This window comes from Phoenix dactylifera, chromosome 2 (assembly GCF_051530095.1).
Source record: "Phoenix dactylifera cultivar Ajwa chromosome 2, Ajwa_hap1_PhDact_Kaust_v1.1, whole genome shotgun sequence".
In the NCBI taxonomy this organism is placed as follows: Eukaryota; Viridiplantae; Streptophyta; class Magnoliopsida; order Arecales; family Arecaceae; genus Phoenix; species Phoenix dactylifera.
Window position 1 is genome coordinate 43,921,772 of NC_143191.1, and position 14,157 is coordinate 43,935,928.

The 14,157-nt window shown below is 36.0% G+C and overlaps 1 protein-coding gene across 6 annotated transcripts in view; it reads left to right on the forward strand.

Annotated features, from left to right (window-relative positions):
* Window positions 1–12,800, forward strand: part of LOC103714241 (formin-like protein 18) — a 36,756-nt gene extending 23,956 nt beyond the window's left edge. For 2 of the 6 annotated variants that reach the window (XM_088716547.2, XM_088716552.2), the window contains exons 15-19: window positions 5,868–5,936; window positions 6,027–6,093; window positions 11,669–12,014; window positions 12,110–12,480; window positions 12,537–12,800. In XM_088716547.2, coding sequence (XP_088572673.2) covers window positions 5,868–5,936; window positions 6,027–6,093; window positions 11,669–11,856 — 324 coding nt within the window. In that variant the 3' untranslated portion in view covers window positions 11,857–12,014; window positions 12,110–12,480; window positions 12,537–12,800. Of the gene's footprint in view, window positions 1–95; window positions 1,003–5,867; window positions 5,937–6,026; window positions 6,094–11,668; window positions 12,015–12,109 lie in introns of all 6 variants that reach the window. The other 4 variants (XM_088716550.2, XM_088716549.2, XM_088716551.2 and 1 more) reach the window with 4 other exon arrangements.
* Window positions 12,801–14,157: the final 1,357 nt, after the last annotated feature.

Here is a 14,157-nt window from a genome sequence, read left to right on the forward strand (position 1 = left end):
CTCAATCTATGATATTACATAATTATTTGCTGAAAAAAGGTCCTATCAAAATGTTTATATTGTTCTTCTTACCTACATGATGCTCCTAAATGAAGTCTCTGGATGTAAAGCTATCAAGAAAAGCAGTTTCTTGGAAAAAGACCATTCCATGTTGCCAAGGAGGAATCTGAACTTCTGAAGCGAAGCATGCACATCTCCCATGCTAAGTTATCCATATACAATAATTTGTCATTTTTTAAAATAAGAGGCCTCTCATGTCTCTTTTATTTTACTCATTTTATCAAACTGATGCAAGAATAAAAATTAGGACCTCCAATCATAAATGTTTGTACGTTCCAATCTACAATTGGTTGCAAGGTTTTTAAGTCGGTATTAGGCCTCATACTAGTAACTAATTGATATGGTACCTGATCGATATGGTAATGTACTCACCTATATGGACGAATGGTATGGTGTTGGGGTTGTCACAACACCTGTACCATATATCGGCATGGGGGCATACCAAACCCCCGTATTGTACCAAGTCAGTATTGTATGCTGCTTACCGCCCTGTGGAGTTGGTACTTAAAATACTTGGTCGTTCATTTATTATATGTATACATGCTTGCATTTATGCTTAGGAACTTCTGCACCGAACAAAAAACCCTGAATCTGGGAAAGCCTTACTGCATCTATAATATGGAAATAATTTCCTACATTTGTTATCAATCAATTTTCCTTTCCCCTCGAACAGATACACATTCTCTTGGAGTAAATTCAATTTCTATTCTGATTTCTTTCTTTATTCAATATTTTACAAACAATTGTTGAAAAAGTTGACTAACGTTTACAATAACATTGCAGTAAGTTTCATTGGATAGTGTTGCCAACTGCAATTATGCATGTATGACCATGAGAAAAGCATGATTGGATATGTTTTGGTTGGGCCTTTTAAGCACCTTGATGATGAATGATTATCAGTGATAAGACCAAATGAAAGCTCAATAAGGAAGAGATACTCATGTAAATTAATTGCACTATTTGTCATTATATTTATATCCATTCTCATATATACTGAATTTTAGATCCTTATTTTGCTAAATAATATATTATCAAATCTAGTACTAGATCAATGAAGCATGTTTGAGACATTTTACAATTCATGAGTGCATAAACCATGCATGTATAAAATAGTCTAAGATTGACTACACAATTTTTTCAGAAGCAAACAACACTGAATATAAAGAAGAGTAGTAATTTTTCTGACAAACAAGTCTGATATCCAGAATGAGATTGATAACAATAACCATAACCATCAAACTTTGCTACAACCATCTTGGTGTGACCTTGTGAACCTTATTTGCATATTATTACAGCTGAGTGTCACATCTGGTCTTTCCAACTGGACTTTGGTCTGCTGGTTGGCACCACTCTTATCAGTGCTGGAGTTGAGCCTGAATTTTTGTGCTTTCTTGTTTCTCCTTTGTTTGCATGTACACGTGCATTTGGGCGTGCATATGTATTTGCCTTTTTGTGTGTGTGTGCTGGGGGTGGGGGTGGGGGGGGTGGAGGGGGGGGGGGGGGGGGGGAGGATTGCTAGGATGAACAGAAGGAGGAGGCTGGCCTGTAAACTCCTCAGTGACCTTCTTCTTCTATGTCCAAAAAATCTACAAAGATCCCATCTCATCACAATATTCTCTAGTCAGTAATGCATAAATTTTATGTTGCTTTGAACATTTGAATGATCTTATGAGGCACTGCTCTTTATATTTGTAGGCCCAAACTTGATTCATTGATTGGTCAAATTTCAATCACATGAACTTCTTAGAGGGTTGAAAATTTGTTTGAAAATTTGTTCACTCGCTACTTTTGTGAACAATTTGATGGAGATATGGTTGTAAGATCTGGTTTCTGAAATAGTTGTACTAGAATATTTATAGAAAGCCATATATGGGAAGAAAATAAAACTGAAGAAAAGTTGCCATGTTTGTTTCATACTGCACTACTGTCAATAATCTGAAAATCAGTTTTCCTACTCCTACATTCCTACTATAGACAAAATCCTGTCTATATTTCTTTTCTATGTTTTGTTCATCAGGTTTCTTTTTTTTCCTGTTGATGGAGTTTTGAAGAACATGAGGAAGGAAGCAAGAGTGTTCTACCCCCCAGTTCTAAATTAATGGTTTTGGATTTTTTTTCTCAATTATATACATCTAGATGCATTATAATTGAAGGATTGCAATCACCGAAGATTCCTCTCAAAACTCTACTAGCATGGACAAGTGACATTGTATCTCTTGGAGTTTACTTAAAGGAGACAACATAAGAGCTGGATTTGGGATTGGTAATTTAGGATTATAGCATGTGACCCATTGGAGGTTATGCAAGTACCCGATAGATGCTATAGTGTTAAAGGGGGCATCGTAATTGGGCGAGAATTGGAAAGGCATGGAAAAGAGATGGCCACATTCGGTGGGATGGGGTTCCGTGATCGTTCTTGTGTCATAACCAAAGGGTTTTTACAAAACTGGGGTTGGGGAGGGGTGCAGCCCCTCTTGCATATGTGGCTGCACTCCTGCCTCGGCCTTGGCCCTTTGTGGAGGTTCTAGGTTCATCCCCTAGAGGCAGCATTCTCACCATTATTCTCAATAGAAAGGATTTTCATCTGGTTTGATGGCAAGCTTTTCCACTTCAATTCTCACAAATTCCATCCATGTTGATTTAGGTCTTCTCTTCATCTTACTTAAACCTTTGGCACAGTTTTGATCACTATTTACTAAGGTCTTATTTATTTTATTTAATTTTTTCACTTGCTTATATTATCTTGCTCTAGTCTGTCATTTTGTTCTTAATGATTGCAACTCCAGCACCTCTTCTAATATGCTTATTCTTGATTCTATGATTCCTGCTTCCTAGCTTTGCCACATATCCTTAATCCAGTCTCATCTCTACCATGTCCTCCTTTGCTTGGGCCTTGTTATGACCCAAAGTCTTGAATCATGTGTCATTACATGCTTATCATTATTGCACAAAATTTTATTGCAAAGTCATGAAGGCATATGTCTATCACAAAACATCCAAAAACATCTCTATATTCAACTCAATCACAATTCTGTTAGGCAAGTCTCCATCTTCTCACCATTCTTTTTATATATTATGGATCCAAGATAACTAAAATGACTCCACTAATATCCCTTGGTATCGCTTGGTCACCAATTTGTGTGTGGTACATTTGGTTTTCATTTTCATTTAGATTTTAATGCACTCTTTTGGTTCTATTGATTTTTGGCCCATATTGCTTTTCTCTATAATTATAGTTTAGTATTGAACTTTTCCTTCTCATCATTCAACACTATATCATGTGCAAAAGTTGTTGGCGAAATACATCCTCTTGAATATGATGCGGGGACCAAATAAAGCATGCATTGCCGGTTTTGTTCTCATTTTTGGTGATTATGATCAAGGGAAGCAAACTGATGGATATGAAGCAAGGTAAACACACCTAGGATTGTGAACTTTTCAACATTTGGATCAAAATGTTGATAAGCATGAGTCTGGTATCAATTCCTTGAAGGCTATCATGTTATATACTCAAGCAGTGGCAAGGAGCCTCTAAGAATGAAGATTTGGGGCTTTTGTCATGTATAAAATATCCTCTCACAAAGACCAAGGAGGTGATACTGAAGAAGTAGAAAATATGAGAGAGTATACAAAGAGAAATGAAGAAAGTATAGGTGTTTGGTCTGTTCTTGTGGCCAAAGAAACCACTCTCTTATTTGAAAATAGGGTATCCAGCTATCAGTGACTGAATAAGGTCCTGTTTGGGGGAGCTGTTAGTAGTAGAGCTTTTGGAAGTAGCGCTGTTGGAAGTAGAGCTGTTTGAAGCAGAGCGTTTATAAAAAGCTGTTTGCTGTTTGGTAACTATATTTCTAAAGTGCTGTGGCACTTTAACATGTGTTTGGTAAACAAACTGAGAAAGTACTTTTGTGTGACAAAATGACCATAAAGGACATTACCAGTATTATACAACAAAGCATAATAAAATATAATATGTATTAATACATAAATATATGATATAGTATAATATTAATGTAATGTAATATAATATAGTACTATAACATTATGTATTATAGAATAATAATTTAATATAATATTAAATTATTTAACATAACATATCAATGTATTATGATATAATGTAATATAATACTATATTTATAGTATAATATAATAATAAATATATAAAATATTATAATTATTAGTGTAAATTAATTTTTCATCCTTCTAATGACCATTTATCTCTCTAACAAATTTTCTAGCTAGATGATAAAATTGGTTAACAATTACTAATATTTATTTTTATTTATTTATTTAGATCAGATTATTTGCCACTCACTCATTATTTTTTATTTTATTTATTTATTTATTTATTTATTATTTTATTTCATTGAAATATAGAGGGGTCGCCGGCCATGGGTGGTGGCCGGCATGGTGGCTGCCACCGTGGGCAGCCACGAGCTCCCAAAACAAAAAAGAAAAAAGAAAGAAGAAGAAGAAGAAGAAGAAGAAACAGAGGCGGCGGCGTTAAGAGGAAGAAGAAGATAGAGGGGGAGGGAGAGGATGGGTGAGAGAGGAAGAGGCGGGATGAGGATTTTGGGGGAAAAATATGATTTAAATGGGGGTATTTTGGTCCAAAAAACAGCTTTCCGACAAAGCTGAAAACAACATTTTCGGAAAGCTCCAAACTGGAGCTTCTCCCCAAAAGCTTTTTCAGCTTCCCGCAAAAGCTGAAACAGTTTTCCGAAAATTTTACCAAACACCATTTTTTATCTAAAAGTACTTTTGGAGGGCCAGAAAGTGCTTTTTGGCCCTCCAAAAGCTCCCCCAAACAGGGCCTAAGTAGGCTGGACTTCATAGCTATAAAACTGATCATGCATCATTTATCTGCAACTGTCAATGCTTATTCTGACTAGAATTGATAATAATAAATGTAAATCAAGAAGGAATATGTGCACAGAAAACAACAATAAGTAGTATGTCCATGCGTGTATATATTTTTGGGTGCATATTGCAGGTGTGCCAGTGTGTTGGTGGCACAAATACATAACCCCAAGCAGATGCTTTCTGTGTAAAAGTACTGCCAACACATGTATCTGTTAATAATGGGGCAGGCTGCTAGCATCATACCGAACACTAGCAGATATACCGGTCTTGCATTAGTTGCATACCGCACTTTAAAGGATATCACCAAAGAGATTATAAATTGAATACCATATATCAGGCCTTGGTATGTACAGAATGATGTGTTAATAGCAGCAACCACCTCTTTTATGATAATTCTTTGAAATCATGTTCTAGTCTTGATCCAGACAAACATGAATGTACCTAGATTCAGTCTACATATCTGAAAGCGTTAGAGGCTGTTCCTTCGAATTTCAGCCAGGAGCATGGAGCCCAGGAATGAAGCTTTGGGCTTTTGTCTTGCACACCAGGGATAGACAAAACTGAAGAGGATGGAATAAAAGGAAAGATGATATATAGGAGATAGAAGAAGTGGTTTAAAAATAAAACAACCTTTTATTAATGGCTCGATAATGGACAAAATACCAGTTCGTCTCAGGGGCAGCCTGCTATTAGATGTAAACATGATATTTTGGATCCAAAACAAACTGTTTAAGGCCAAAAAAGCATAAAATCAATGACAGTAGATACATTCTTAAAACATTCTTAAAACATTCTTAAAACATGATCAAGTGCATGTTCTTTAGATACATTCTTAAAACATGATCAAGTGCATGTTCTATGAAAGTAGATAGATTTTATTGCTTTACAAGTATATGTTCCTCTTCTTATAAGTTTTTCTGCAACACTAAATAAACATTTAATTTCAGACTTTGAAGGAGTTCCTTGTTGTTGCTGAAGCTGAAGTGAGATCCTTAATTTCTCTTTATTCTGGGGTGGTATGTTTTAAAATTGCTGCTTATCTGTGATAACACTTCAACAAGAAACAAGTGTTTTTAGTACTTGATGAATTTCTGGTTGTTATGCAGGGTAGAAATGCAGATGCATTGGCTCTTTATTTTGGGGAAGATCCTGCACGTTGCCCATTTGAGCAAGGTGATTTTGATTGAATTCTTTTTGTATAAAACTTGCATAGTATCATTAGCAACTCTATAACATTTTCTCAATTTTTAAGTTTCTTTGTATTTATAATTTGATTTTTGTATTTGAATTTGTTAACTTTTTTTTAAGTACATGTTCTGTCACTTAATTTCAGGAAGTCCTTTAGCAAAAGGTTTTTGTAATACTTGATAATTGCTGCTCTTTCTTGTTAAGGTTACATGTGTATTAGGGACTTGTAATTGATGGTAAGGCATGTAAGTGTCTGTCATACTTAACATATAATTGAAATGCCATGTCCCTTGATGTTCATGCAGCAGGTATCTCATTCTTCAGATTCATATATTACCATTGCTGTAATAAAAGCATTTTAGATCTTAATATATGTTATCACTTCTATTATTAAGCTTCATACTGACATGTATACAGTAACTATGAATATCATAAAATGAAAGGTTTCCCTTAAATAGATATGGCTGAGATGTAACTCAGAGCAGTCATTTTCATGTTCTTGTCTCTTTTATGCATGATAATAGATGCAGAGATGTCTGGTATATCAGATGAGTTGCGGAGGCGGAGGTGCCCATATGTTCACCACGTATCCTTGAGAGTAGAGGGGGAAATTTAAAAGAGAATAAATGTTTGAAGTAGATGTGTGGGTTTTTGATCTTGGAAAATGAAGAGGGGCAAGATACATAGGTGCATGACAAGAAAGGATAATACCATAATTTTTCTATAAAGAATATCTCCTACTGAAATGTATATCACAACATCCAGAATAATAATCTTAAATATGAAATTATATTATTTGCAACATTAGTTCTTTAAAGATAACACTACAAGAGTACAGGATATATAGTACATCTTGTTTACTCTGTTCTTTAAGGAGAACTGGGAGTCACGTACTAATGTTTGACAAAGCCTTGGAGAAATCAATACCATTAAGAATTTCTCTTACTGAAATATATATCATAAATTTTCTAAAAACATTATTATAACTTAATTCCCACCACAACCTATCAGTGCTTCCTGACTAAGAATAGAGCAAAACTTTCCTATTTGGACCCAGAAAATGAAAATTTTATGGCAACTCAAATCAACACCGCTTCTAGGCACAGTGGGAGAATTGTATTTTCAGCAGGACATCTTAGAGAAATGGCCATAATTCCTTTCTATTATGAGTAATTCCAGATACATTCAGAAGCTCTTTCCACACTTTGTTTTGCCAGAGTAGTTTTATCTTCAAAATTCTTCATGATTTTCTTCTGATCAAACAAGCATTTAGCTGGTCTTTAGCTTGGGATCTGGCCAATTTGGTGCCTTCGCACCAAAGGATGAGTTCATGAATGGGTACGGTAGAAGTGTATGCACTAGATGAGGATAAGGTCACAAAGTACCAACTAGGATGTGGGGAAAATTTGCAAGAAAAATCTGCAAAGGCCCTAGTAAAGAGGGAAACATAGATTTTATGTCAAAGGTTTAAGAAAGGATGAGGAAGGACTCGAGATAACATGGATGGATCTTTTTAGAAAGGATTTAGGAAGGCTTGCAATAGCAGAAGATCTAACTATTATTAGGAAAGGATGGGTGGTGCAAATAGTTCATAGAAAGCTTCTGGTATGGTTCTGTAATGAAGCTGTTGTAAGTGGGAGGGCACAGTTGAAGGTTTATCTTCAAATGGTTAAAACAAAATAATAGCACACAATTTTCTCAAAGGGGCTCCTAAAAATAGTGCCAAATGATAGTATAGACTCTTTGAGTAGGGTACTTGCTTCTAGTAGGTTGCTGAGATGAATCTTGATAATTTATGATTGTCACATGAGCTTTATTATGCTGGAGTACTCAATGGAGATGATAGCCACGATATTACTGCCTTGGGGTAACTGCACATGCTCGGTAATTATGAAATATCGCATGATCAATCCAAGCTTTACTATGTCATGATGGAGGATACCAAGGACTTTTCTGTGGATAATATCTATCTTTGACACATAATGCAGACACTCAGCATGGTTGAATGTTTGTGCTTGAGGTGCTGAGGTTCATCTTCATATATCCATTTTCTATTAATTTTACTCCTCTTGGTTGTCTCTGTTAGAAAGAGAGAGAGAGAGAGAGAGAGAGAGAGGAGGAGGAGGAGGAGGAGGGGGTGTTAACCTAGATGAAGATTCATATGAATGAAATATTTCAAGGTTACAAGTTTTCTGCGAGACCTTTTGTAAGATGACAGAAGCAACCATCCATTAAATACCCCTTCCTATGGATCTGAACATGCATTGAATATACTGGGTACTGAGGTACTATTTAACTGTGATGTGTCACTGTGTAGCATGGTACTTTAGTTCATACATACAGAATCTTTGTTCGTGTGACAACAAGAACTTTTAATTTCCCTTATTTAACAGCTGATATAGGGACAGAAAATATAATGCTTAGAAATATTCACATGTTGAGCTTTTTTGGTTCTCTAGAATTAAAATGAATCATACCATGTCTGATGTTCATATTGGTTTTGGTTACTCTAAACCTAAAATATTAGGACTCATGACATGGCTGGATGTAATATACATTGCCACTGAATCTTTTTTGAGAAACCTTTTGCTATTGATCTTATTTACGAAAATAAGATGTGGAGAAATTTTGAGCAAAAACATAGATGGCATCTTTGAACTAAAGAACAAGCACATAATTATCATATAACATTTTTAATAATTAGATGGAAACTTTGGTTTCTGACCTTTATTATTTTGTGAGTGTTAATTTTTGTGATCGTTGGTTATGGAAACAGGAAGTTCCTAAACCCTAGATGTCTACTTATTGGGTATGTGGTGGACACTGTATTATCCCTATTGTGTTTATCCAGCAATCCTTCAAAATTGTGCTCAAACCATAATTAAATAGCTCAGAGAACTGCAAAAGGTTGTGGCAGTGGCAGTAAGGAATATGGGTGCTCACAGAACACCTCTGCAACCTTAGGTGTCAAAGGGCTGGATCCATGTTTCCAAGTAGTAGGGGAAGTGGGAAAGAGTATTGCAAGGCAACCTTGAGTTTTATCTTGCCCTTGTGTGTCAAATCTTCATCTTTTGTTGTTCTTCCAGCACCATGTTAATTTGTGTCCATGTATTTCCAATGTTACTGACTAGGATCATGAAATGAGAAAAAGAAGGTTACAATTTATCATTGTAATTGATGAATGACATCATAAAGTGAAACAAAAGTTTTGTTTCATAGAACTAATAAAGTCCGGTCATTGGGTTGAGGTAGCCTCCTGTATTGGGTAGTTAGGCACATCTCCAATTTGACCTGACCCTCTAGTTGGCCACAGTGTCCAGCTTATACACAGCATTCTGTCAACCTGTTAAGAGTTGATGGGCTTGCTTTACCTCATCTGACCTCTCTCAACAATGTAATTGGTGGGAAAAATGATGTTCAGAATATGGCTATTAGGAAAAAAAGGTATAAACATCTTGCAGACCAAGGGTACAAGTGTAGGTATAGTAACACTAAATGACTATATAGTTAGTTACAAGACTGGATGTAGTACAAAATCATATACATAATTGTTATGCTTTAGCTTTTGACAAAAGATTTTTCCTGCCAATGCAGAATAGAGAAATTTGAAATGCCATTGCGCAAAAGGGTGCCCTGAGCATGATCAATAAAATAGGTTTACTTGTTGGTGCCTCTCCGGCATGACATTTAATTCAACATTATTTGACCGGACTTGGCCCAACCACTCATTATACTAATGTGAAATTGTGGATTGGCTTGTTTAGAACTCAGTGCAGGTTCCCTGACTCAATCCCACAGTGAGAAAGGCTGTATGACTCAAACCTAAATCAAATTGGATTTGATGAAATACTGTGACTATTACTCAGAACCATTTGTTATTTATAGCATCAAGTGGATTTCTATTGAACCACTTTTTCATTATCTGGAAAAACTAACAAATGGATGAGGAGACAGATTTAGCATATAGTTGTAAACTTGTAATTGTTCATCTCAATTGGAAAATAGGTAGAAAGTCAGGTGAAAGTTCTTGGGAAAAAAAGTTGGGTGTTCTAGGTTGTTTTCTTGTCGGAACTTGTAACAACTGTTTGTAGCAAGAATTGCTGAATCGAGCTGAACCAGCCGGTTCCGCCTGAACCGGCCGGTTTAGCCTGAACCGAGCCTACTCGGTCTCCGACCGGGTCGGTTCTCCAATTGGATGTGACTGGAACTGGCCGGAATTAGACGGTTCTGTCCGGTTTGACTCGGATTAGGTGTGAAAAGAGAGAGCTATATATATATATATATATATATATATATATATAAATTAGGGCATGCCGGTCAGTGAACCAGCAATTCCGGTTCGGTACTGATTTGGTTCGGTTCTAAATGGTACCGAACTGTACCGGTACGGATCTCGGTACCTGTTCGAAGAACCTTGGCTTGTAGTATTGAGAGGCTCTATTGTATGTAGTATGTACAATTGTTTATGAAAGCCATTCTGGTCCTTTTTCTGGATGTTTTGCTCTTGAAGTTCTAATCTGACATCTTTTTTACTTCTTTTCCTTTTTAAAGGAGATTTCACTAATTCTTTTCCAACACGTGTGCATTGCCTTGTTGCTTGTTGGCATGGCTCTATTTCATCTTGATAAAGTGGGTAAATTGAGGCAAGGAAATTCCTCTTGTTTGGAATATTGTCAACAACAAGCATTGCAGAATGGAATAAAAAATAGGAGTTTTTTATTTCTTATTGCAACAAACAAGAAACAAGAAGGAGCAGCAATACTCAAGCTCCTGATATCATGGCAGTTTTGGTACTGGGTGCAATCAAAAGTCTCCTGAAGAAAAAGTTGTGCTCAGTCTGTTGACAATGTGCGCATAAGACAATAAATGACTTGTGATTGGTACAGTTAACAAGGCATATGCCAATGGGGAGCAGACCTTCTGACAGTTGCAGTTATATAGCAGTAATATCCCAGCAAGATTTTCTGTAGGTTTTAGGCTGTTAAAACTTGTTTGAATAAACTGGAGAGAGCTTGTCAGAGTTACTGGCTTATTTCTATGAGTAAGTTAATATATCAAGTCAATTTGGTTACCTTTTATATAAAATGGGTTTCATGGAAGGCTTAAAGAATAAAATGTTGTGTGGTAAAAAAAAATTAAGAGAACACATAGAGGTATGCTTCTAAATTTCATCATGCCAGGTACATTTTATATTCTAAGGTTATGTCTACTATAGGATTCATTGTGTTTCTATATTCACCTGCTTGTGTGAATGGCGTATGTCTTTCCTTCAGTCACACACACTTCACCGCTCAGGAAATTTCTGGATTGCCCTTGTAAGATTATCAAAAAACAATTTAGAACCTACAATTCTTGGATGCATACTTTGTGAATGTTTTTATATTGGCCTTTTTCTGTTAACCTAGTTTATTTATCAGCATTTTTGGCATTGCTTCTGGTCTGGTCTTTCACAGCCTCTATGATTATCAAGTGCCAGCTGGTCATTTAGAATCTTCTTGGCAAGTCTGTATAACTTCATTCCTAATTGATTTTTATTACTTGTTTTTAATATCTTTTGCAGTTGTCTCCACACTTCTCAACTTCACGAAAATGTTTGGACGTGCTCACGGGGATAACTGCAAGCGGCTAGAGCTGGAGAAGAAGAAAGCTCAGAAGGAGGCAGATAATGAAAAATTGAAGCTGGCTTCTCAAAAGAGGGAAACAGAAAATACATTGCGGCCTCCAATTAGAAGTGGAGAAACTCAATAATCAAAAGCCTATCCAACTAACAATTGAATAATTATTCCATTCCATAGAAAAAATAACTCCTGCTCCATGACCAGGCACCGACAATATGGTTGAAATAGAGAAAGTTAAAAATCAGAGATTAATAAAATTGGATGGACAAAATATTGTCCAATGTAGAGGTAAGTGTTATTACCACAATTTTCGCAATATGCAGTTGCTTATTCTTTTATTTGATCACATTAATTCAATTCTGCTGTCCAACTTTCACGTGCAGCTTGTCTGAGAAAAAGGGATGGATAGTTCAGAGAAAGCCCCACCTTGTAACATGTATATTAACTGGAATCCATTCACTGTAAGATATTGCAAAGTAGAGCTCTATATGTTTGTTTTATCAGAATTTTTTCCCCATATGTACCTTTCGTATATATTTTTTGTTTGTTTCTGATAGAGCATGTACAGTAATTGGACAAAATGTAAACTAGAGAGCTATCATTCTTTACTTTTATCTCCACAAACCTAAGCTACATTAAGTTCAACCGAAGTCCCTTGAGGGTTGTCTTTCTTCAGCGAATTAAATTATCATGCGAGGTAGAACCAGCATTGAAGTTGAGTTGGGACATGATCCACTGCAATCACAGACTGCAGGCAAAGCTCTCTGAGTTTTGCATGGATGAGTTTTACATGGACTATTGGCATTCTAGTTGGAAGAATTGGAACTGCAACATCGATCCATGAACAAATTCAGGCAGAAGGGAATGCGATTGCAGCTCGCTGGGATTCGAAGTGTTCTCAAAGTTCTCATTGAATGTCTACTAAGCCATAATCACCTTGTTCTCCATGGGGGTTGAAAAATTATGCCATTCAAAGTGTATCAAAAATTCAAGGATTCATGATTTATTCATGAATCATAAATTGCTGTTATTTACCATCCATGAGGCATTAAGGAAAATCCTTTCTTTCATTTACATTTTTCTTATATTTTAATTACTGACAGATCAAACTCTTCCTATGTTTATAGCAAAGTTTTGCATTACATTTGGAAAATCCTTTCTTTCAAATGACGTCTATTTTGATTCATCTATACAACTTCCTAGCATTATCCTAATGCTGAAATACATGGTGTGCCGTCTATATCAGGTTCCACATCTCCTGACCATCCTCATATTTTGACCATAACCATCAAGCTTTGCTTCAATATTTATGATTTGGTTTCATTTCATTTTTTGAGTTTCTTTTTTTGATTTATTGCCAACATACACTTAAAGCTTTCCCTAATTTCATCCAGAATCGGGACCAAAAATGAGGTTTTTATCTCTCGCATTTCTTGACAGGAATAAAAAAAATGAAATTTGAAATATTTTGGGGTTCTGCGAGTGCATGAAATGAAATTCGGGTGCCATGCATAAAGTCATATAAATAGTTACAGGTGAAACACATCCTCCAAATATTTGGGAAAAGGTCAGCCACAAACTAACAATTTGTTTGTTCTCTAGTTTACCTTGCTATTTTTCAGGTGTTCATATTTTTTGCTTATTAGGATCATGTCACAAATTTATTTTAGGTGGGTTCAGAAAGAGGTATTAATTTCATATTTTGCAATTGGCCGGACAAACAGCATGACACAGTTTAATGAGTGAACTGCTCACTATCATTGCAAATCTCTTTTTAAGCAGTGATATACTCTCCATATCAAGGTACATCACATTGTACCAAATCGGATGGTTACCATCTGATTCGATTCTAATATATGGTACAGAAGATATACCGAGTTTTGGTACATTGAACCGGCTACCGTGCCATATGCATCAACAGAGCGGTATTGGTACGGAGTCTCGTAGCAAAATAGTATATTTTGCTCCATATATTTATATATACACACACACTAGAAATGAAGCTTTCAGAGTACTTTAACAGTTAAAAACTTCTGCATGTTCTTGCTCTCCCCGTCTGACGACTACGAAGGCCTTGTGGGTCTTCCTTGAGGTGGTCGCTCCGGCAGCATGACCTTCTCTTCCTTGGACTGTTTGGCTTCAACAGTTTGATGGTGCACATAGAAAGAAGGAACGGAATGGAGGAGCTTATTCTACGAGCCCTTTTTGGCGGAGGAAAAAAGGTATGGTGCAACTGATTGCATTAAATGGACTGCATAGTTAAAATAGTACAATGATCTAAAGAAATGACCAGTGATTGGATCAACCCAATCGTACGAGGAGGGCCGGATATATCTTATAGGAGATTTGTTAGGTACATACAATTATTTATCCACTAAATCGTCATGGAATTAACTGAAACCACAGAGTTTGCCATAGCATTCTAAATATC